Source organism: Hibiscus syriacus, unplaced genomic scaffold, assembly GCF_006381635.1.
Source record: "Hibiscus syriacus cultivar Baekdansim isolate YM2019G1 unplaced genomic scaffold, ASM638163v2 tig00111621_pilon, whole genome shotgun sequence".
Classification (NCBI taxonomy): Eukaryota; Viridiplantae; Streptophyta; class Magnoliopsida; order Malvales; family Malvaceae; genus Hibiscus; species Hibiscus syriacus.
Window position 1 is genome coordinate 2,135,994 of NW_024063138.1, and position 26,777 is coordinate 2,162,770.

The 26,777-nt window shown below is 32.1% G+C and overlaps 1 protein-coding gene, 1 long non-coding RNA gene and 1 pseudogene across 2 annotated transcripts; 2 read left to right on the forward strand and 1 right to left on the reverse strand.

The window, feature by feature from the left end:
* Window positions 1-11,096: 11,096 nt before the first annotated feature.
* Window positions 11,097-11,867, reverse strand: LOC120166038 (protein FANTASTIC FOUR 2-like). The gene has a single exon (XM_039175431.1). The coding sequence runs from the start codon at window positions 11,865-11,867 to the stop codon at window positions 11,097-11,099; it is 771 nt and encodes a 256-aa protein (XP_039031362.1).
* Window positions 11,868-17,494: 5,627 nt separating this feature from the next.
* On the forward strand, window positions 17,495-19,060 carry LOC120166002. Its single transcript, XR_005519887.1, has 2 exons — window positions 17,495-17,583; window positions 18,517-19,060. It is a non-coding gene; the product is annotated as an uncharacterized LOC120166002 (long non-coding RNA).
* A 2,668-nt stretch (window positions 19,061-21,728) lies between these two features.
* On the forward strand, window positions 21,729-23,591 carry LOC120166039 (annotated as a pseudogene).
* The last annotated feature ends 3,186 nt before the right edge of the window (window positions 23,592-26,777 follow it).

A 26,777-nucleotide genomic window follows, 5' to 3' on the forward strand; every position in this document is an offset into this window, starting at 1 on the left:
AAAATTCATTTATACTTAATTTGTTATATCGAAACATCAAAATGTTTTCAACAATCTCCCCCTTTTTGATATAACAAAACATTTTAGTAATTTTAAGATTTTGAAATCAAGTTTGAAATTACTCCCTCTTACTCTAACACTTCTCCCCGTTAACACTTTTACACTTCTCCCCCTTTTTGTTAAATAAAAAAGACTTTAAAACGTTTTAAACAAGGTTTTGAAAAACATAGCCAATTGATTATATATATATATATATATACATATCCAATTATCAAACAAATTCAAACATCCAAAATAAAACAATCCATGAACATCAAAATGTTTCATAATTCAAAGTTCTGAGTTCGGGATGATAAATCCATTGGCACGTTTCCTTATCCTTTTTCCATCTTGCTTTCTTTAAGGAAGTAAGATTGATTTGGTTTTGGAGAGGAATGAGATTGTCAAGAGAGACGTTTAGACCGAGTTTGATAAAAAGGTTACTAAGAAGACATCCATAAACTAATGCTTCGACATGTTTTGAAGGAACAATGTTTATGATATCCACTAGCTGACTAAATATAATGTGTGGCAAATTTATTTTGTTCTTATTCTTGATACAGTGCATCCACCATAAATCCCTAATACGAAGAGTGGAGTATCTACCTCCGGATGGTCTAAAGCACCAAGAGATCATCAAATGAAGAGGATGATCATGATGAGATCGTAGAGTACTAACACTAGCATTTGGAACATAGGGATATTCCACAGTTTCATTCTCATTATAAAGACCATCGTCATCTAGCCCAAAATGTGAAGCTATAGTTTCCGGGTCAATATTAATATATTGTCCTAAAAGGTAGGATCTGATTGCTATAGTTCCACATTGAGTCTGGTTTTGAATAGATACCACATTAGAGTAGAAAATACGGACTAACTGATGATAGACGATTGGTTTGAGGTGAAATATTTTATCAAACTTCCATGTTTTGAGAATCGGAAGGTATTCAAAGTCAATACCAATCATGGCTTGAACAGAAGGAATACGCTCTTCCCGGATTCTATAAGATTGGAAAGAATTTATATACCTATGGTACAGGTCATCTCTACGATGTTCAGGCATATTAAAACACAATCCTATAAGACTTGAAGGTGGAGGAGGAACGGGATTAGAAGGTCAGATTGAATGACTCGATGAAGTCCTAGGACGTTTAGGGTTTGACATGATTAAAGAATCGAAATAAGGAATGTAACCTTGAAAATTTCGGATTTCAGAGGAATGTAATGTTGTGTTGCATGATTTAATGATAGTAGCAGGATATAGAGATGAAAAGCTCGAAGAATCCGACAAATTTTTGTTGATTTTTTGAGTAAAAGGAGAATTTAGAGAAGAAGAGAGGCGTATGACTAGAGAGGGTTTAATTTTAGGGTTTAAAATAAATAAGAAAATAAGCCTTTTTAAACCCAAAACTCGATTGATGCATCGATGCATGGCCTTGTGCATCGATGCACATTCAAGGCGTGCATCGGTGCACCTTCATGGTGTATCGACGCACATTCAAAGGATGCATCGATGCACTGTTAAGTGTATTGATGCATGAAGCACAAAAATGTCAAAAATCTATTTTAAACACTCAAAATGCTAAATTAATTAGCTCTAGTGGTATTGGCAACTCATATATTGAAAATTAATCATGTTCAATCAATCAAATTAATCCTTAAACTACATTTGAACATAAAATTAATTTTCACCAAAGAATATAAACTCCCCCTAACTAATAGTAATGAATGCAATAAAAATTACTATTATAAGCAATTTTCATTTATTCTCAAAAGTGCTAAAATTATTTTAAACACTAAGTGAAGATAGGTCAGTTAAACCTAATTCTCTCCTAAGTGTCCAAAATATTTCTTTGTCTAAAGGTTTTGTAAAGATATCCGCTAATTGGTGCAAAATATCAACAAATTCTAGAACTACATCTTCCTTAGCGACATGGTCTCTAATGAAGTGATGTCTAATTTCAATGTGCTTAGTTCTAGAGTGTTGGATGAGATTTTTAGTGAGACAAATAGCACTAGTATATTCACACTTGATAGGAATGGTACCTACTTCAATTCCATAATCAAAAAATTGTTGTTTCATTTTATAAAACTTGTGCACAACAACTACCGACTGAAATGTATTCTGCTTCAGTGGTAGATAATGCAACACAATTTTGTTTCTTTGAAAACCAAGAAATCAATATATTTACAAGGAATTGGAAAGTACCGGAGGTGCTTTTCCTATCTAATTTGCATCCTCCATAATCCGTATTAGAGAAGGCATGCAAGCTAAAGTTAGAGTCTCTAGGATACCAAAGTCCTAAACTAGGAGTGTCTTTAAGGTATCTAAAGATTCTCTTAACAGCTAGTAAATGTGATTCCTTAGGGCATGATAGAAATCTAGCACATAAGCAAACAATAAACATAATGTCCGGTCTACTTGCAGTTAGATAGAGCAAAGAGCCAATCATTGACCTATATAATTTAGCATCCACACATTTACCTCCTTCATCTATGTCAACCTTTATTGATGAGCTCATTGGAGTGTCATGAGCTTTCCCATTTTCCATCCCAAATTTCTTGAGCATATCTTTGACGTACTTAGCTTGATTGATGGAGATGCCATCTTTTCTTTGCTTGATTTGGAGTCCCAGAAAATGAGAGCTCCCCCTTCATGCTCATCTCGAATTCACTTTGCATTAGCTTAGAAAATTCTTGGCAAAGAACATCATTAGTAGAACCAAATATTATATCATCAACATAAATTTGAACTACTAATAAATCTTTACCTTTATGCTTTAAAAACAATGTAGTGTCAACCTTCCCTTTGAAAAAAAAACTTTTTCAATTAAAAGTTTGACAATCTTTCATACAAAGCTCCAGGAGCTTGTTTTAAACCATAAAACACTTTTGTCAATTTAAGAACATGATTTGGAAATTTTAAATTTTCAAAACCAAGAGGTTGTTCCACATACACTTCTTCCTTTATAAAACCATTTAAAAATGCACTTTTATCATCCATTTGATATAATTTAATTCATGAAAACATGCAAATGCTAATACATTTAATTCTTCCATCCTAGCTACGAGAGCGTATGTTTCATCATAATCTATGCCCTCTTCTTGAGTATATCCTTGAGCAACAAGTCTAGCCTTGTTTCTCACTATATTACCACTTTCATCAAGCTTATTCCTAAATACCCATCTAGTACCTACAATAGATTATTACTAGGCCTTTCAATTAATGTCATACTTTACTTCTCTCAAATTGATTTAACTCTTCTTGCATAGCCATAATCCAATGTTCATCATTTAATGCTTCTTTAATATTCTTAGGCTCTATGCATAAGATAAATGCAACATAATTACAAATATTTCTAAGAGAAGATCGAGTTGTTACCCCTTTTGATGGATCACCTATAATTTCACCATCCTTGACATAGTTGTACTCTCTTGGATAAGATACTTCCCTTTCTTCAATGGTTGGATTCTTGAGAGGATCATGAGTTTCCTTATCTTTCGTTTCTTCCTTTGATGATGGTTTTCCAACGTCATGTATAACGTCATTTGTATTTATAATACCTACATCATCATTCAAACAAGAATCCTTCCTCGGAAGGAGATTATCAACGAAAACAACATGTATAGACTCTTCTACAACTAAAGTTCTTTTATTAAATACTCGATAAGCTTTAGAATTTAAGGAATAACCCAGAAAAATTCCTTCATCACTTTTAGCATCAAATTTGCCAAGATTGTCTTACCGTTGTTTAAAACAAAACATTTACATCCAAAAGGATGAAAATAGCTAATATTAGGCTTTTTATTTTTAAAAAGTTCATATGAAGTTTTCTTCAAAATAGGCCTAATCATTACTCGATTAATAACATAACAAACGATATTTGTGGCTTCTGCCCAAAAATATTTTGGCAAATTGTTTTCATAAAGCATGGTTCTAGCCATTTCTTCTAAAGTTCGATTTTCCTCTCAACAACTTCATTTTGTTGAGGGGTTCTAGGTGCTGAAAAATTATGGCTAATACCATTAGAATTACAAAATTCAGTAAATCCAAGATTTTCAAATTCAGTTCCATGATCACTCCTAACACTAGTTATAGAGTAACCTTTTTCGTTTTGGATTACTTTTGAAAACGTGATGAATTTTTCTAATGCTTCATCTTTAGTACTTAAGAATAGAACCCAAGTATATCTAGAATAGTCATCTACCAAAACAAATGCATATTGTTTTCCACCCAAGCTAGTAGTTCTAGATGGACCAAAAAGATCTAAATGGATCAATTGTAATACTCTACTAGTGGATACGTCATTAATGGATTTAAAAGAAATTCGCTTTTGTTTTCATTTAGCACAAGCATCACATTTTATCATTATAAAATTTTAATTTAGGCAACCCTTGAACTAAATCTCTTTGAATTAGCCGTTGCAAAACACTCATACTAGCATGTCCTAGTCTCCTATGCCATAACCAACTATCATGCTTATCCCTAGCAACTAGGCATAAATTAGTTATATCAATAAAATCTAAATGCACTATGTATATGTCCCTATTTTATGGGAAACAAGCATAATCAAAATAGATGCAACGTCAATCAATTTTGCAATCATTTAAAATAAGACATTGTATCTTTTATCAAATTCATTTTTCAAAAGATTATGCTTTTAACCCATTCACATATAAAACATTATGCAATGATGATTATAGAGATTAAGTGCATATGCATAAAGTTTTAAAGATGTTATGCATTAAAAGTTGATATCATTGAAAATTTGAAATCTATGCATAAACATTAAAAAGTTTAAGGTCAAAAATTTGTAAAACCAAAGTTCTTGAAAAATCGATATCAATTGTTAAATAGATATAAATTACATTTTAAAAACAATTTTGACCAAAAATTAATATGATGAACTAGAGTTTATAAAACATTACCAAAAATTACTATGTTCATCATACAATATCTTTCAACATACATGAGATAACACATAATCATTTAGAACATTTAAAACCTCATGCATGCATAAACTAAATGAGCAACTAAATAAAATAAATACATCAAGTTTAGAGGTTACCCATTCTTTTTATGTGTGGCTAGAGCATATTGAATATCATCATCTTCATCACCATTGCTCCCACACACCTACAAGAGACATTTAAGTAAATTTTGGTATCCAAATTGTTTTGGATCCGTGAATGTTAGTTTCAATGCCCCTTGTTCCTTTTGGAACCCATACTTGTCTAATTTTAAATCTTTTTCCTTTCTTTAAAGGACAAGTATGTTCCTTATGACCATGATAATGACAATGTGAACATATTGTCATTATTGAACTAGATGAATTATTTAAAATGGTCTCATTTTCTTTTGTTAAGCATTCAAGCTTAACTTTCAAATCAAAATTTTCTTTTTCAATACTTTCAAATTTCATTTTTAAAAGCTCTAAATCCTTCTTCAAGAGTTTATTTTGATTTTCAAAATCCATTTTCGTTTCTAGAAGAAGTTTGTTTAATTTGAAAATTTCTTTTTCAAAGTTTTCAGATTTTAGTTTTGAAAGCTCTAACTCTTTTTTCAACATTTCATTTTGTTTTTCCAAGTCTGTTTTAGCTTTTAAAAGAAGATCATTTTTAGCTATGAATTTAGAAATCAAATTCCTATATTTTTGGAGTTCATGATCTCAAACTCCGAAAATAATTTCATCATAAGCATCTTGTAACTCATTAAAAGATTCTGAATTTAATTTATTTGAGTTAGAAGATACCTTTGGCTCTGTGAGAGTTAATAAAGACATCACCTTTATTTGTTCTTCTTCTTCATTGTCTATATAGATCTCCTCAAGATTATCCCACATTTCCTTGGCATTTGAACAAGAAGAAACTCCTTTATATACATTAGGATCAATTGTACAACACAACATGTGCATAGCCTTTGTATTTTGTTGAGCTTTCTTCCGTTCTTGATCACTCCACTTCTTTGCCTTCTTCGTAGGAGAGGAATATCCTTTCTCGATTATCATCCAAGCTTCCATATCATGTGCTTGGATAAATATCATCATGAACCTCTTTCAACAACGATAATTTGTTCCATTGAAGTAAGAAGGCACGTCAATTGGTATGAATTCTTCCATGGAGAATGAACCGGAAGTGGACGCCATCTTAATCGATTTAACTCTTCCTGAATCGACTCAAGAGGTGGTTAAACCTTCAAACGAGTGAGGCTCTGATACCAATTATTGAGTTAATCGATCGACGGAATCGACCAAGAGGGGGTGAATTGGCAATTAAAAAGTTAGTGGAAGCTTTGCAGAAAATTGAAAGAAATTGCACAGCTATTTAGAGTGGTTCGACTTTCTCAACCAAAGTCTACATCCACTACCTTAGCTATCCACACTAAGGATTTTCCAACAAATTCACTAATTTGTTCTTTCTTTTGAGGACAAAGAGTAACCTTACAACTCCTCAAGAATTATACCCCAATTCTTGAGCACACTCCTTTTCAAGAGAAATACACAATTTGCAAACTTACAAGGAAAACCTCACAAGGTAATTGTTTACACAATTCTAGAACAAGATAAGAACACTCAAAGATAATTACAAATGAGCACAAATTGTGTTCTTGAAAGCAAAATGAATATTGAAGGAAAATTGGCTTGATTTGCACAAACTTGATGTTTGATGCTTTATCTCTTGTTTCTCAATAATTTCTTGTTGTTTCTTGTTGATCAATGGCTTCAGAACTTATTTAAATACTCATTCAATTGATTCTGAATGTTGGGGATACTTATTGGAGTCAATAGAGTCGTTTAAGTGTGAAAATAATTAATAAAATCAGTTGGGAGCATTAGTGCATCGATGCATGCACAAGGTGCATCGGTGCATCAAGTGTAAAATTCAAATATTTTGATCGTTAGACCCTTAGTGCATCGGTACACTAAGAGTGCATCGATGCATGAAATGAATTCGATGTTTCAAAATAGCCTGAGTGCATCGATGCATGGCTTGTGCATGAGTGCATCGATGCATGGTATGTGCATCGATGCATAAAATGCATTCGATGTTCAATTTATTCATTGGTGCATCGATGCATGGATTGGTGCATCGGTGCATCACTTTGAAAATTTGATTTTAGGCTTGAATTTGGTTCAAAATACTTAGTGAAAATTGTTTAAAAAATAGTTTAAGTATAAAACACAATTTTACACATTTAGTAGGGTTTAAAATTGATCTTGAAAGACTTGGAGTAATATTTTGATATTCGAGTAATTAAATAGAATATACTTAGAAAATCATTTGTAAAATCTTAAAATTCATTTATACTTAATTTGTTATATCGAAACATCAAAATGTTTTCAACAAAAAATCTCTAAATAATATAGGGTAAAAACTACGGACAACGATAGAAGAATTTCACTATGAGAAAATATGAATTACAACCTCTCTAATCTAACAAAGAGAAAATAATTCTAAAAAAGCTCTCTAATTTCTCTAATGTTGGGAGAAAGTTAGAATGATTTGGGATGGTTTTGAAGCTAAATGGGTTAGGGTATTTATAGTTGAAGCTTAAGGACTAATATTATAAATACCCTAAAATACAAGGACTAAATGTGTAATTTTATCATCCATGAATTTCAACAATTTCGGTGTGCACCGAAAGCCACCAAATTGCAACTTAAATTTGTCAAATTTAGCTGCCACCGATTTTGACTTTAACATCTTTTTCTATTTTCTCAGCTTTTTCGTTTTCTTCCGAGAATATTAATGTTATATTTCCATACGTGTATTGCATTATCTTATGGTTATCATCATATTAATATTGATTAGGAAACTGAGTTCCATTCTTGCCTAGTGTTGGAGCTTCATCTTCCAAAGTTTCTGAGAGGATGAGATGAGAGTGCCCCCTCAAGGCCAGACAAAGCTCCCCCCTACTTTCACCCCAAATCACAAGTGGATCACTTAAACAAATCAAAACCAATAGAATTCCACATAATATAACCTTATCTCTTTTTCTACTTCAGTTTCAATGTAAGAAAGACAACAGCCGGTTCTCTACGTGGGATCAACAGGAATCAAGTTCAAAGTTTTATTTCAAATGGAACACTAATGAACAGTTGGGAATTTGAATGAAAATCTGAACCCATAACTAAAACCAGCCAAAGTAACTGCTTCTGCTGGGTTAGGTTGAATAAACCAACCAATGTAACTGATCACTCGGGAAATAAAAATTATAAACAAAAGAAATAGGACCACCAAATTTGTGATGCTCACATCTCCGTACACCTTGTAATATATTCAAGCAGGTAAAGTTTCTGACTCCTTCGACCACTAAATTACATTCACTTATATATTTTTAATTCATCATATAATTACTCTTTTATTGAGAGAATTAAAATTTGAATCTTGAACCGGTACATTATGTTCCTTTTTGCACGTTGAGTAATCCCCGCAAGCTGCACCCCTTGATGTTGTGTCGTTGAAATTTGAAAAGGAAGGTGATCGTTCGTCAACCCCTGCCTAGCTAAGTAGCGAAAATCTTTATTGCCATTCAATTAAGCATCTTTTTTTAGCCCAACATATATGATTTTAATTGACAGTAAGAAATAAATACGAGGAGACATGGTGATAGCCTCAAGATTTCACTTGCCTGCGGGTGTGATACGGTGAGAGAATAATTTGTGTGATTAAAGGAAAGGCACTCTAAGGTTCTCAAAGCACATGATGGACGTCAAGACACAATGATGCATTTTGGACAACTAACATTTGACAAATTCAGCATCCCCACTATTACCGAAATAACCCTAAAAACTTTAAGAAAAAAAGGGTACCTAACCCCAATTGCACTGTGGGACGATGCCCTTCTCTTTTCAGGAATGTTACCCCATTCCCAGGATTAGGGCTGCTTAACGAGTTGAGCAACTCGTGAGCGGTTTAAACTCAACTCGAGACCTTAACGAGTTGAGCCGAACAAAGTCCAACTCTATTCGATAAGTTCACGATAAGCTCGTTAATTTTTTTATATAATCTTTTAGTAGTTATCTTAAAAAATTATTTTATACACTCAAAAATCTTTTAGTACTTCATACACTCTTTTGATAAATTTGTTGGTTAAATTATTAATTTATGTTTATATTAAGTTTTATATAATATTAGTAGATTTTACATATGGTTAAGAAAATAAGGTAAAAATTCCGGTGAGCTTAACGAACAACGAGGCGAGCAATGAGTACCGAGCTTAACGAGTAATGAGCTTAACGAGTAATGAGCTTAATGAGCAACAAGTTTTCTTAATGAGCACCAGTCGAGCAAAATTTTAACGAGTTTAATAAGTAACGAGCTTAACGAGCAACAATTTTTTTTAACGAGCACGAATCGAGCAACAAAAATTTTTAACGAGCACGAGTCGAGCACTACCCAATTCACGATCGACTTTCTCGATAAGCATTACCCAAAACCAACCAATAAATTTCCTAGCCTCTAAGCCTTTTGCTGATTGCCCGTATCCCAAAAGTTACCTTTTGTATATAATGTCCTCCCAAGGAAACGTCCCTTTCTTTTATTGTTGTGGTACAAATTTTGTTTTCAACATCTATAATCTATGCTTTTCATGATCTTCCGTTTTCATTACACTCAAACATTCTTTCAATTGTCCTTCGTAAAGATGTTGTTCGGATCATACGTTTTAAAGTGTAACTTGAGAATTGTCGGGTTATTTATTATCTTTCACATTATACTAAATAAGATAAACTCATGATTTTTATATCTTCGGAGATAACTTTCGAAAACTACCAACTCTCTTTCAGTATAAAGTTTTAGGTAGACTCCTTCGTCCGTGTAAGTTATTAAAGGATCCCTGACCTCATGACAGATTTATAAATATTTTTCAATATAGACACATATGTATTAATAATAATAAAATTTCATAAGAGGCGAGCACAAATAAAATTTCAAACTGGGCACTTTCAATAAAATGGACAACTAACATAAAGAAATTCGAATTCCAAGATAGCACGTGCCCACCATAAACGGTACATACATCTATCACTGCTTTCAGGGATGATAACACCATTAACCTTCATACATACAATAACGTATGGATAAGACCTCTAGACAAGATCCCCAACAGATCCTCCTGATCTAATAGGACAAAATCAAAGATTTGATTATTGAGCTATCTAGATTGCTAAAATAAGAATAGTCATAATAATCTTATATCTTATGTTGAATCCTCGAATATACGCATTTAATCTTCATCTTCTTCTTTATCATGAACAATTCTATCTCTCATAAAATATAGGCTAACGACCATCCTCTTATCGCGATTCTCGATACAAATTAGAAGGAACAAACCATCAATGGTAAACGAGATCAATTTATTTTCAGGGTATTATCATCTTCATTGTCAAAGACGTCGGAAAGAAGTTTAAACTGATTAGAATTCGAGTATAATTGAGGAAGCAACAGGTACCCAAAGCACATGGATGATCTGTCATTATGAGATGATCAGTTGTATGTTGTCTTTGGTGGCCCCGGAATTTCTATAATTACCAAGCATTCTTATATATGAATCTGAGTTTATTTGATGTTTTCATTCAATAATTTCATAATGTAAGTAAACCGTAGGACTTTCTGTGTATGTTAGAATATGTCCACGCCTGATGCCTGCTATTTCCATTTTTCTCATTTTCATGGTGATGGTCCAACAAAATGTACCGTATGGAAGCGATGAGCACAGAAATTAAAGTCAACCCTAGTAATCGATCGTGCTTGGATTGAGGACCAGACAATTCACTACACCCGGTGGTTGAGAAAAAAATAAGGGCAATTCTCGCTTGGTGTCCTTTGTTTGCTAAATCTTTGCTTTGCAAGTAATTGTAAGAATTTGTATAGGTAAGATTAAACAAGATAGAAAAAGAAACATACACGGATGGTCCTATAACGATAATAACTACCAACAATAGCTTATTTTTGGAAATCCATGGTACGTAATCTTAAACTTGTAATAACTGAAAATTAGAAATCTATTTCTCAGTTTGGAGTGGTGCAAATTCTCCCAATTTTGGCCATATTTTTTAAGTTGTCACCAATAATGGTTTCCAATTAAGCAAGCCGCCTTTGTGGCCTCGATTACTTTCTTTGCAGCTGCTTGGCATTGGCAACTTCCCTGCCCCGATTTCATCCCCAACATTCCCGTTGTTTCCTTCTCTATTCTCAGTTTCCCCGCTAAACTCCTCTTCTTCAACTTCGACATCATTTTCTTGTTCTTGTTCTTCGCTGTTGTCTTCGATGCCGAGAATTGTGGTAGTGTCCTTGAAAAGGGAAAGCCTAAACCTCCCCTCGCTACGTTCTGCATGGAAGTAACTATGACAGGTAGGGAAACTAACGGCTTGAATAATTAAGCGGCCGTTTTCCCGATGAGGCTTGATCTGAACACCATTCGAACCGCTAATGGACGTCAAAGGAGGCGGAAAGCTGAAGCCACGCCTAATTTTTCTGGTCGACGAACTTTCCCTTGGTTTCGACGGATTAATATCGCAAGCCACGGTTTGAGTTTCCAAGGAAAGCAAGGAACCTTCGCTTCCAGTTTCGCTACCTAATTGTTCGGTGCACATTTCGAGGCTTTCATCACTGAGCCTAGAACCCGAACGATTAAGAAGAGGATGCACGTAGACTCTTTGGTTCACGGCCGGGGCTTTTGCGTCAGACAGGGTGTGGAGGAAACTCCAGCCACCCATGATGGTGGTGTTTGTTTCTCCATTATATGGCTCAGTGAAGCCCAGTTTCAGCCTCAAGAAACGTGATTCAACCACCTCCTGGCACCCTTGACAAGCACTTGAGCACATTTTCTTGTCCAAAATCAAAACTTGCAAGCGGAAAGGAAGCAGAGGAGAAACATGGGAGCTTAAATGAAGGGGATTTTTGGAGCTTTCTGAAAACACATGGGAAAGTGAGGATATAAACGAAAGAGATATTTGTTTGATATTTGGAAGTAAATGAAGATGGGTGGTTTTGGAGAAGGGAAATAACAACGCAGTGAGCAATGAAAGAAAAATGAAGGGTGGTGGATTATTTATAGTAAGAGAATCGAGGGCAAAAAGTTAAACCCACTGAAACTTTTACAATGCCACACATTCCAAAGAAAATAAAAGCAGAATAAATATTGTAGTAAACTTTAATTGAAACATGGCAAAGACATTGCTGAGTTTTGTCTTAGCTTTTGCCTCTTATCATCCAATCCATGTCGTGCTCTCGATTCCATCAATTGCTCTCACTCGCGGCTTTTTTTTAATTAAATTAAAAGGTCATTATAAAGTAATATTTGTTTTTGAATAATTTCAGTCATTTGATAAAGAATACTCAATCACTTTGATTGTTGCTAGTGTTTGAACTTATGATCTTTAAGAATAACGACGACTTTTTCAACCACTAAAATATTTTAGTTCGTGCCTTTCGCTCACACTTAGTAGAAAATGAAAGTAATACTTACCCTACAGATACAACTGTTCGAATTTAGTGTCTCTCGATAAGACTCTTTTTAAACACTAAAATGGTTTAATAAATTCTAATTAAATTTATTTTTTAAAACAATTCCTACCTAGAAGAGAGGAAAAGGAAAATTTTGCTCTTAATTGGTGTTGAATCACAATCTATGAAAGAAAAGAAGTATCAAATGAAAACTTTTAACTACCTACTCTTGAGATTATTAACGGTTAAATTTAAATTTTAAAATCATCCTCAATACGTACTATTATATTTTTGTAACATCGTATTTACTTTTGTTGTAGAAACACTAATATCATGCAATGCGCTTGTAATCATATAATATGTCAAGTTTTTTCTAAAATAAAATATAATTATAATTCTTTTACCTTTTTTATAATATGGTTATTCATATGTATTTATGATATAATTTTGTCTATTACTATTAGAGTTTAATATTCCATGTTATATTTATCATGACACACCTTTTGGTTAGAAAAAATCGATGATTTTATATAGATATATTTCTTTTTGCAACAATTTATTAATGCATTTAAAATTATTCGCGAAACAATCAATTAATTTAGTTTTTTTTATTCTTCACGCCTACATCAATATTATATCTACTTCTAAATAGAAACAAAAATATCATTAATAATTACTATTTTTTTTTAAATGAAACACATATTTAAAGGAATGCGTTGGTTTTATTTTTCTCCTTGTCTTTTGAATTTTCGTATTGAGAATATATTATTTTTTATCTTATCTTTTGTTTAATGAAAAATTAATTTTTTATTAAAAATTGTTAGTTATAATTTATTTCCTTCTTGTTCATCTTAATTTAGGCATTGACAACATTTTTTTAAATAATAATCTCTTTAACTTTTGTACCTGAAAATTAAAAATTAGTGATTTACAAAAGCACGTCAAAATTAGAGGCCTGTCTGCCTGCTTGTCTGTCTCCGCCGGAGCACCGACTCGTAAAAACTGAAAATATCCCATGCTAAATTCACAACAAGACGGGCAAAGGCAAAGCAGGCTTGTACGAACGAGTGAGATTTTTATCCCACCTAATTTGCTTTGTTTGCGGCCGGCGGGCATGTAAACTGCTTGTCCTTCCAAAAACTAATCGGACAATCATAATCTTTTGTACAAAAAGAGCCATTTATATTGATGAAGCACACTGTCCATTCAACAGAAATCCATCTACATGCAAGAATTTAGGAATAAAATATCTGAACCTTTGATTTTGTGGTCAGATTTATTCCTTTTGCAAGTGATCTTTCATTTGTACAATGATCTTCTCCCAAAGGTTTCCACCTGAAATCCTACAACAGAAAAGGAAATCATAGGGTTTCAGAGTTATATATTCTTAGCTTGATTTTTTTTCTGTGTTTTTTTTTTTTTGAATAATTCAGATTTTATTACCCAAAATAGTACTGTTTGCTACAACCAATCAACAAAAGAAAAACTATAAGCAGCCTAATAACAAAAAGAAAACTATAATTCAGATTTCTTTGTGTTTTATGGTGAAAGATCGAATCAAAGTTTCACTTTATATTACTACATAATTTAAATTGATTTAATTCTAATTAATTTTTGGTGTTTAAAGAATTTTTGGTTTAAAATAGGTGCCCATTGTTTTCTTCGTTATATTATTAGGTGCTTACCGTTAAAGAAAATCGTTAAGTGACATGTATCATATTTATATTAAAAAAACATAATATTATTTAAAAGTATATATATTTTTTAAAAACTGAACGTGACATGTTTCATCTAACGGTTTTTTTAACAACATACCCCTAAAAGTGTAATGTAGAAAACATTTGACATTTATTTTTTAACGAAAAATCTTTAAACACCAAAAAATAATTTTAAATATAATTTAAACATTTATTTTTATATTAAAATTTAAATAATTAACATATATCATATATTTTATATACCAATAAAAATCTAGATTTAAATAAATAATTTGATTTAAACTTATCCCGACAAAGAACATGTACCGATTGTACACACTCATAACCCTAACCATTGAAATTGCTTTCAAAATCTCCCTTCTTATTTTCTTTTTAGGGTAGCCAACCAATCAACGGGAAAAAGAAACCTTTTTTCTTTAAAATAGTAAGGAAAACGTGCCATGCTCCTCCCATTGGTTATTTGTTACATCCCCCGACACGTGTTTGCTTATCTGTCCCGATTAATATAGACAAAAGAAAATATTAACATTGATTAAAATTTAAGATAAAGTACACAAATAATCCTTTGATTATAAAATATTATTTTATTAAGTTTTTTAACTGTTGAAAATTATAAAATAGTCTCTCAGTTATAAGACGAAATTTGGTTGAGTCTCCTCACTATAAAAAGTTACAAATGATCATCTGACTATTCATATATCCCAAACTAGTCTTTTTTTTTTTGTTAAAAATAATGGTTGTTTGAGTTGGACGTTAACTTACTGACTGAAATTTTATAAAATCGTATTTTAATGATGTCTACTGGCACCGTCGCTGCTTTCAAGCACTAGCTCGATGACATAATGTTTCGAGCACTAATTGATGACATAATGTAAATGGATACTCGTTCTATAAAATACATCGCAAACGATTTTGTAATAAGATTTAACGTTTTTGTAATAAGATTTAACGTGTTTCAGTCAGCATGTTATTGTCCAGCCTAGAAGGTCGGCAATTTTTTAACTAAAAATGATTAGTTTAGAACTTATAAATAGTTGGTGACCATTTTGTAATAAGATTTTTCGAGTTCAGTCAGCATATTAACGTCCAACTTCAATTTTTTTCATTCAATTCAACTGGAGTGGACCAAATACTCACCCTTGCATAGGGGTGTATTCGGTTCGGTTCGGTTCGGTTTTTTACCAAAAATTGAACCGAACCGAAATAAACGGGTTTTCAATATTTAAACCGAAACCGAATAGTTAAAAAATCGAAAAAAACCGAAATCGATTTTTTCGGTTCGGTTCGGTTTTTTTAACGGTTCGGGTTTTTCGGTTCGGTTCGGTTTATCGGTTTTTCAATAAAAAAATCACTTGAAACTATAATTTTTTTTACAAAAATTGCCTATTCGGTTCAATATGGAACAAATGGGTTCCATATGGAAAACCCGAACCGAATCAAAAAAATAAAGTCTTTAAACCGAACCGAAAATCGAACCGTTTAAAGCCAAACCGAACCGAACCGAACCGTTTTACTCGGTTTGTGTCGGTTTTTCGATTTTTTCGATTTCGTTGCTCAGCCCTACCCTTGTATATAAACCATCACCAATAACCGATTTTTTTAGCCATTATCGTGGGCCCCAAAATTATTTAGGGAAAAGGGGTGCCAACAAATTATTTCGGATGTACGATATTTTTTACAATACAATTGGAACTCGTCACCTCGAAGTGACGAGTTTTATCTTTAAAAAATCTAAATTCAATATTAAAAATCTGAAGAAAAAAATAACTTTTTAATAAAACTCGTCATATTGACAAGAAATATTAAAATAATGATCCTCGAATATGAAAATAATATATCATAGAACTCGTTATCTTAAAATGATAAGTTTCCTTTACATTATAAAAATACTGTAGATCCTAAAATAATTTACTAGTACTTTTTCCTTAAATAATTTTGGGGCCTACTGTAATGAGAAAAAAAACCCAATAACCACATTTCCATTTTTTCATCCCAACCCAACCCTTTATGACGCAAACATGTCAATCCAACCCTAGACCAAGGAGCCGCTCTCTTGCACGTAACTTTTGACTATTCTTTTTTCCATTGTTTTCGTATATTTATATAATTGCAAATTCCTTAAAAGTAAGTAAAATAAATAAATTAAAGCGGAAACCAAGGCAACATGCTTTGACACTCACAGTTATCTAAGAGTCTAACTAGAAGTTTTATTAATGTATTGTTTGGGATATATTATCGGGAATATTATTTTTTTTATGTATTGTTGATTACCGGCGTTTTGGATTAAATGTCCTTAATTTTTTTTTTCAAAAATATTCTTCTGTCATTGAATAATAAAAATGCTACGAAGATTAAATTACAAATTTATCCTTAAATTATTTTAGATTTATAAAAAAAAGTCTATAATTAAAATTTTATATGAAGTGAAGGGGTTAAAATAAAATTTTACTATTTCATTAACATTTTTATATTTTTAATTTTGTAAAAAAAATATATAAATTTTATGAATTTAATTTTTTTTAAAAGATAATATATAAATATTTTTCAACTTGTTAAAAAAATAAATATATAATAAGGACAATTTAATCAAATATGTATTCCAATAATCTTTTATTCCTTTAACCAAACACGGTAATCTTACATTCCTGCTAAACCAACCAAACACAAAATATATTCCCAATAATTCTATTCCCTAATAATCTTTTATTCCCACCGATAATCTTACATTCCGTGACCCTAAGGATTTTACTAACAACAAACGAGGAATGAACACTATTATTATTCCATACCAACTCGTTCCTTGTCCACCAGGACCGACAACAGATCATGCAATACTCCTCCACAATGTTGTTGAAATAATTTTCTGTCAAGGTCTTAAAACAATCAACAAAAGAGCTGACAGGTAATGGAAAATCCTGACCCCACCCAAAAAATTTCAACAATCAACAGCAAAGCATGACCGGAATCGTCCACTCCGCACTCCCACATCGATTGCAAGTAAGGATAACCTCTATGCCTCTCTCAACAACCTGAGCCTTTGACGGTTACAGTCTCTGTAAAGCCCTCCTCATGATTTCCACCATCTTCGGAGGAATATGCAATCGCCTCAATCTAGCCCAATTAATCAAATTAGGATTATCCAAGTAATATACACTCCATCCTGTCCAACCCAACGAACAAAAAGTTCGGCTTTAGCTCAACTATGTATAAACCTAGCCCAACCCAACCCAACTATTTAAAATATTAAAGAAAGCTAAACCCTAAAAGCCTATCTTTACCATCTCATATCATTTTATAACCAGCCGAATTGGTTCCGCCCCCTCGCCAGACCAGCCGGTGGTCACGGCAGTAATCTGTTGGACTTTCCGTGCATCTGGTAAGCTATGTGTTGTAAAAAGCTTCACCTTGTTGTCAAGTTTCTTGTGTGAAGAGATAGATATGCATGGATAAGGGAATAAGTTTAATTGTCTTGGATTTCAAATGTGAATAAACTTTTGATGTTAAGCCTCATTGTTGACTTCGAATGCCGTTTTTAATGAATGTTTAACTAATATATGTTTGTGATGAGCATTGCTTAGCAGCGTGGAATGTTTTTCTTATAAAGAGGTACTTTTGAATAGAAATGAAGGTGATGAAGTACAGCAGGTACTTATGACCGTTTCCAGCCTCGATGTTTTTCTGGTGCAGTCAATTTGTACTGTACCGAGCATCCGATGGGTTGTTTGACTGAATGAATACAGAATTTTGTACTTTCTGATTCATTTTCTATTCCTATAACCTAATTTAACATCTCCGCAGACACAAATGATTGCAGCTAAAGCATTATAAAGGGATAGGAAATCTGTGTTCCTAGCATCAAAACAAAATGATTTCTTCTGAATTTTGAACATCTGTATCAAGGGTTATTTAATTAGAACTCACCTTATTAGAGTCTTTATTTGTGAATTAGAACTTCCGGGCTAGCTCAGTTGAGCATGCGGTTCATTGTAGTCTGGGATGAATTAATGATTTTATCTCAGTGGTGTGAACTTTTAATAAGTTCATTAGAAATTTAGGAGTGTGAAATTACAAAATTTCAGGGGCACGAAATTAGATCAATAGGAAATCCAAAGAAAATACATAATTATATGAGAATTTGAAATTCTTAGGGAGTGACACTCGGTCCATCCGTGATTGTAGTCCATAAAATTTTATACTTCACATGATGATAAAATTTACTTGTACAAGTCATAAAGCATCACGCATGTGATTGTGATTCAATTTAGTGATATTGATTGTATTGATTCATGCGTTGCTTTCTACGTTTTAGGCTTCTTTCGGAGGTGGCTTCAATTTTGCTTGCCTCTATCTTTACTCATGTATGGTTCATCCTTGTTGCCGCATAAGTTTATTCTTTATCCCATCTGTTCTTCCTGTAACTAATCTGATCACATTTATTTATTTGAAACTAAACTCCCATGCATACTCTTACCAATTTAAGGCAAAAGGATTAATTATTCTATTTAAAAAAAAGTTGTGCATTCAAATTCATCGGTTAATGGTTGAACGATATGGAAAGAGAGAACTCTTAGTGAAGGTAAAAAGGATAATTTGCCTCTTGATGAGGACCAGCCAATCCAGACACAGAAGAGCTTGGAAGAGAAAGCCGACTATCTTTTACGACAAATTGAAGAACAACGACGGACTATAGGTGACTTAAACTTCAAGGTATGCGAGCTTATCTTGTTGATGATACGCTATGTACATTTGATTCACAATGAGTTGTTATCCTTCATTTGTAACAAATTTGCTTGGAGTTACCAAAAATGTAGTACAGACCATAACCATCAATGATCAGCGATTTGATGTTTCCAGAGAACATTGGTACTTTCTGACAACTTTATCGTATCATCCTTGGGAAAATGTTGAATCGAAAATGAATATCGCTTGTCAATGAATCATCATGAGCCAGACATTTTTACGATCCATGCAAATAATATGGACTTCGATCACGTGCCCAATAACTATGAAATGTGATTCTTTGTTCAAATCAAAAGATGTCAACTACAATACACAATCACAATCTTCACTTTTGAGTATTATACCTAAAATAATTCTAAGTTTTTCAGTAGATACAAAAGTAAAAAAATTAAAAGTTCATGATAAAGAAAAAAGTAAAGGAAAAACACTAAAAGGTACGAAAAAAAATTAAATCTATCAAGAGAAAAAAGTCAGGCTATATGTCAAGAAGTTACCCCATAGAGATTGCTTTAATCTTATAGTACATATAGATGAACAAAAATATTTATTTTATAAATAAAAGTTAAAAAATATATCATATGTATTTAGGGCGAGCAAAAATCATTTTCTCTTGATAAAATTGAATTTTTAAAAGGAATAATTTGATTTATTTATTCAATTCAAAATTTTGTTTGAATTTTGAGTTTAAGTTCCCTTTAAATTTGTAAAGTTGGAATAATTAAAAAAATAGAAATTAAAACGATATTATTTTGGTATTTAATTAAACTATTTGATTGTTTTGAGAGTTGATCTATAATTTTCTTGTTTCTTTAGTTCATTTTTCGTTTGAGTCCATTTCGATCAAATTTGAATCACAAGTTCTTCGGTCACAATGAAATACTTATGTAGCTTTAATTACTTTTGTTGACAACAAATTTCTCTCTCTCTCTCTTAATTTAGTTCTTTTAATTTTATATGACTTTCTTATTTCTTCATTTCATCATTTATTTTAAGTTCATTTTGATCATTTTTGAATTATACTCGCCTTGTAGAATATTTATGTAACTTTAATTCTCTTTTTGTCAACAAATTTTTTATTTTTTTCATTTTAATCCCTCAACTATGTACTTTATTCAACATTGTTCTTTAATTGTAATTCTTTACAAATTCTTTCTTCTCGTAAATTCTTCGAGTCCTTTATACATCAATTCTTTGCCATTTATATCCTTTCTTTAAAAAATAACATTGTAAATATATCATATAATTTTAGATTATATTTTATTTATAAATAATAATACAAATCTTACTTAGACATGAAAATGAATATATTCATATTAAATTAGAATTAACCGGTATCATAATATTATAAATAATTATATTTAAATTCAAATAAATATTTAAACAAATATATTTGACTTATCTCGACACGAAAAAAATAAAAAAATTGAATAATAAAACAATAATTATAAAGTCAACAAATTTAATTTTTTTGCTCGACTCGATCGAATGCTTATTTAATTTTTTTTGGTGAAAGGTATGATCAAGAAAGGGAATCATACACGAGAAGATATGAGTACGGACTTCATTAAAAACTTCCATAGTCCTATACAGAGGAAAATAGTACCCATATAAATATCATAACAAATAGCTGACAATGGTACCAAACCAAATTATCTAGGAACTAGATCCGCATGAAGCATCGAATACATTATTTTTTTTATAATTCATTTGAAATTGAAACTTCAAAGTGATTTATATATTTAATCGGTAGAATTGTAAGCATGATGAAAAATTATAATAAGATACGAAAATAAAAACTTATGCCACGTTAAGATGTTTTTAAGACAAGCCATTAAATTTGAAACCCAACTAAACTATGGCATGGGATAATTTTATTGATAAATATGGATAAAGATATTTATATACATTTGAGTTGTTAATGCACATAATAATAATAATTAAAAACATTGTACATAATAATAATTAAAAACATTGTACCGAATCTCAATAACAAGAATGAATATATACACTTTCGTCCTAATGCATGCATAACTAAAGAAAAGGAAAAGGACTAGATATGGCAAGACAAAAAAGTTACCTACTTGGTCGGCTATAATGGAAAATTTTGATGGTATGTAAAAATAATTTCAGTTGCATATATTTACTATATTTAATTAGTATAATTTGAATTGTATGTAAAAATAATTTCCATTGTACTCTTCGATTTCAAGAGAAATAAGAGTTAATACAATAATCATTATCATTCACAACTTATGTCAATCATTATAAATATTATATATAAATTTATTATATGTTAATTTCGGAATTGGTGAGTCAAATATATATTAAAATATTCATTATTTATTAAAAAGATCTTCAGTCAAAACTAAATTTTAATTAAAATTGGTCACTAATATGAATTTTAGATATAAGAAAAGTACTTATATCATTGCTTTTCAACTCTTTAGTTTATTTTAAAAATAAATTTAAAGTTTTTCTTTATAATAATTAATATATTTTAAAATTTAAATTTATAATTACTACAATTAAATATGGTAAGAAAAGAATATAAGGAATTAGAAATTGATGAGGAATGAAATTGGCGATCCCTATCCTTATCGATTTTCTCTTTTTATGAAATACGTGGGTAATTAGTATTATTTAATGTATTCAGCGAAAGAATTTTGGGATTATTATATCACTAATTGATCGGTTATAAATAGTCCAAAATCAAACAAATTTTTCTATAAAGAAAACCAGAAGTAGTCGTCTTCGATATCTGGGGCAGGAGAAAGTAAAAAGATGAGCGGAAATCCGATTTACCCATCAAAGTTCACTCTTTATGTCGGAATATGTTGGATTCTTGCTGCTTTTGGTGGCCTTATGTTTGGCTACGACATTGGAATTTCAGGTCTGCCAACTTCTTTCATTATATATATATATATATATATCCAATTTTTTATATATGAAGAAAATATTATGACCCTGAATCTTTGTCCAATTATTGTCTCGCTGTTATATTGTAGATCTAAGCTTGAATCTTTGTTTTCTATGTGATGTTCATGATTGGATCTCATATACTAATATTATGAATATGAAAATGAATATGAAAAAATATGCAGGTGGGGTGACAGCCATGGATGACTTTCTGATTAAATTCTTTCCCAAAGTCCATGAAAGAAAGATGCATGCAAAGGAGGATAATTACTGCAAATATGATGATCAATATCTTCAGCTTTTTACGTCTTCACTCTATCTAGCAGCTCTTGTTTCAAGCTTTTTTGCTTCAAAAGTTTGCACCAAATTTGGCCGAAAGCCGACGATTTTAGCGGCTTCTTTGTTTTTCCTTGCCGGAGCTGCCTTAAGTTCCGGTGCTCCGAATCTCTGGATGCTTATTATCGGACGTGTGCTCCTTGGCATTGGCGTTGGCTTTGGGAATGAGGTTAGATTGGATTCAAATCATACATATTTATGTTATTGAATTTTATCTTCGATCATGCTCCGGTGACTGATAAAAGTTAATTGTGCAGGCTGTTCCATTGTTCCTGTCGGAGATAGCCCCAGTCCAGCATCGTGGAGCCGTCAATATTCTCTTTCAACTATTTGTAACCATAGGGATATTAATTGCAAATCTGGTCAACTATTGGACATCAAAATTGCACCCCTATGGATGGAGAGTGTCTTTGGGGATTGCCGGCGTACCAGCCGCTATATTGTTCATAGGTTCTTTGATCATCACCGAAACTCCAGCGAGCCTAGTCGAGCATGGAAAGGAGTCGTCAGGGTATACAACACTGCAAAAGATTAGGGGTGTCAAGGAAGTTGATGTCGAGTTCCAGCAGATTAAGAGAGCTAGTGAAATAGCCCAGGGAGTGAAGCAACCTTTCAAGAAACTCCTGACCCGCAGCAGCATGCCCCCTTTGATTATTGGCGTCATGCTTCAAGTTTTCCAACAGTTTACAGGGATCAATGCCATTATGTTTTATGCTCCCGTTTTGTTCCAAACAGTCGGATTCAAGAACGATGCTTCGTTGTTGTCCTCGGTGATTACTGGACTCGTAAACGTTTGCTGTACCCTCGTCTCGGTTGTTTCGGTCGACAGGTTTGGTAGGAGGATACTACTCCTTCAAGCTGTGTTCAGATGTTTATAAGTCAGGTATGCATCTATCCATCAGTTTTAACCTAGATATCCAAATCTTCACCAATGTTGAGTCCTCATAGCAAGTTTATATATGATACCTGCAGGTTGTAATTGGGGTAATTCTTCAACGTGACCTAAACGCCACGGATTCACTATCAAAACCCGAAGCAATTGTGGTCGTGTTTTTGGTGTGTTTGTTTGTGTCGGCTTTTGCTTGGTCATGGGGTCCTCTTGGGTGGCTGATACCTAGTGAAACATTCCCTCTCGAGACTAGAACGGCTGGATTCGCTTTCGCTGTCAGCTCCAACATGCTTTGCACCTTCATCATAGCCCAAGCATTCTTGTCGATGCTGTGCCATATGCGCGCCTTGATATTCTTCTTCTTCGGGGGCTGGATACTTGTCATGGGAATCTTCGTGTATTACTTGCTACCTGAGACTAAAAATGTGCCCATCGATGCCATGGTCGACACCGTCTGGAATAAACACCGTGTCTGGAAAAAGTTTACAGCCGATGAAAATTGAACGGGGGATGATATATATATATATATATTCATATTAGGCCTAGGGGTTGTTAAATTATTTTCATTTTTCATAGGATAACTTTAGGATTTTTGTAAATGTTTTTTATAGTATAATATTTGAAATACGTATTAAATATTTTTTTATTTTCTCACTACTTGTTTGTTAAACTTTATTTAAGTTTTATGTCTACGTTTCTGGGAAATAATTTCTTCTAACTTGGGTTTTTGATTTTTTTTTGTTTTCTTCAATTTTAAGATTTAAGTATTTTTAAACTCTATGTCTAAATTTAATTTTTCCCCTTTAATTGTATGGAATTATGATATTATTTCAATTGGTAAAAATATGAAGAAAAAACTAAAAAAATATAATTTTAGAAACCAACGTGTTAAAATTTTTATTTGGACTCATAAAATGATATAATTAAGATTTAGTCCTTCTAAAAATTATACAGGTAGAAATCAACACATTAATAAAATTATATTCTCACTCCTACATCAGAGTTAATGTAAACAAAAAATAAGAAAAAATACTAGAAAAAAATACAAATTTAAAATATTAGATTTTATTCTTAAATAAATTATAAACATAAAAATTATTAATATATAGAACATATTTGTAACGCAAAAAAAAATACCAATACAATAAGCAATTGCATAGGTTTATAAAAGTGCATACAGTCAAATATTTGTAGAGATGCTAAACCCTTGTATGAAAGTTTTGAGCATGCTTAGATATCCCATCTTAGTATATAAGTTTTATTAAGTTTTGATACCGAGGCTCGCAAAATTCATTAAAACTATCAAAATGATCATACAGACGGTAGGTATAGATATCATGCATAAGGGTATGTAGGTAAGAAGAAAAACAACAATAATCAAAAGAAGATTAAACAAACGAGTAGGAAAGAAGATTAAAAAAAACCTCTAATTTTCTTTTAATTAAAAGAAATTAATAATGATAAGTTGTCGAGGCAAGAATTTTTTTAAAGCTAGGCGGTGATCGCTATTAATCAGAGTCTGCGGTAGGGGATGGAGCTATCGCTATCCCTACTGTTGTTGTGTTCTGCCAAGGGAGATGGACTAGTCGTTGGCTTTACCTGGTGGTTATGTTATTTGCTTGTATGTTATGATGTTTAGAAATTGGATTTTGCTTCAGTTTTGTTTTGTTTTCTTAGTTGTATGTATTCTTTCCCCATCTAAGCTAGGGTGTTTTTAACGATGCATGCAACCAAGCGATAAATTGAATTTTTTTTGCTCAGCAAGAAGATTTTTACTTAATAAGATTACTAAGAAAGAATATCTCATTAAAAGTCTTCCTAAACCTAAACCTAAACGGAGGAAAAGATTACATTCAAACTCTGAGCCAAGGGCAAGGATACAGAAACACCAACAAGGACGAACCAAACAGATATACACCAATGACAAAGCCAAAATGTAGAACTAACCCAAATGCGTAGGTGAAAGAGTCCAACAAGGACTACAAACAAGACACAACGGACTAAATAGCTCCACACAACTATCTATAGCTAACACAAGGAAAATGAGTTCCCGAATAAAGCTATCCACAGCAAAATAGGCATTTAGCAGCGTTTTTAAGCGCCGCTAAAAACTTTCCCGACGTATATAAAAACTCCGCAAGAAGCGCCACTAAAACTAGCACTGCAAAAGGTAGCGGCGTTTTCTGAAAAATGCCGTAAAAGGTCAAGATCTATAGCGGCGTTTTTCTTAAAACGCCACAAAAGGCCAAGCTCTATAGCGCCGGTTTTCTTTAAAACGCCGCAAAAGGTCAAACTCTATAGCGGCGTTTTTCTTTAAACGTCGTAAAAGGTCAAGCTTTATAGCGGCGTTTGTTTTCTAAAACGCCGCAAATGTGTGGTCATTAGAGGCGTTTCCTTCATAAAATGCCGCAAAAGAACCTCACTTTTAGTGGCTTTTATTTACAAACGCCACTATAGTTAACTGATTTCGCATATGTCATTTTCTACTTTATATTACGCAAATTTAATATTCTACATCATTATCTAATAATAATAAACTTAAAATTTAATTACGACACAATTATGTTGAAAAATAAATCAAATTTTATAAAATTAAAATAAAATGTAACATAGTTCAAGATTGTTCACTAGAATTTATTCTAGGTTCTTTCTCTTTCAATAGAATAAAAACATTGTTCACTAGAATAAAAAACAATCTTCTAGTCGCAATTTTCCTTTTGGCATGCAACTTTAGTTGATTCTTTTCATCAGAAATGTACCTTCAATTCAAACAACAATGAAAAACAATGGATTCAAAGACAATATATTACAAGAAGATAAACTAGAAGAAAAAGCATGATTCTAAACAATATTACCTCCTCCAAATTTCTTGCCTTCAGGATCCATGTGTAATGATTCATGAAATATGTACCATCATAAACTGCAAATTTTTAGTCAAAAGTCAAGGAAAATATCCATGAATATCGACTCAAAACATCTATAAAGGTTAAACAAAGATTTACATGCAACATGCTACGTAGTGTAGAAGGGCTATAACATATTAAAACTAAAAATGCATGCATACATATGGTAAGTACATCTCTTATACACTTTGTTGCCCTTCTGTTTCACACTTGTAAAACTAACAGGCAGCTTACAGTTCCAATGCTAACTTTCACATCAAAGATAGTTCTCCAACGTAGCAATTAATTTTTTTCCGTCATATTTTCTACAATTTATTTATATTAAAACAATCATATCACTAATACCAAAAGATATGACATTTGGGCAAAAGATATGTGAAGTAAATCTGATGAAAACCAACTTGGTAATCATCTAACTGTTGTTTTCAGATCAAAATGCAAAATAGAGGCAAAGTCAGGATTAATATTTGCATTGAACACATCAAAACACCAATAGCCTCAAATATATGGATTCAATATAAGGAAATCAACCCACTAACTTTAAAAACTACATTCCCCCGGTTAAACGTTTGACCATACCTTTGTATTAATTGCCAAAACAAGATAAATAATAGCATATGTAACTTTCAGAATAAATTATAAATTCCTAGTGAAAATTTACTGTTTAAAGTTTGGAATGATAAATTTTGTTGGGGATTTCTCTCTTATTCTTTTTTAGCATGTGTGTATAATATTATACATGCTGGTCTTACCTGTGACTTGATGCAGTAAGACTTCTGTAGTTTC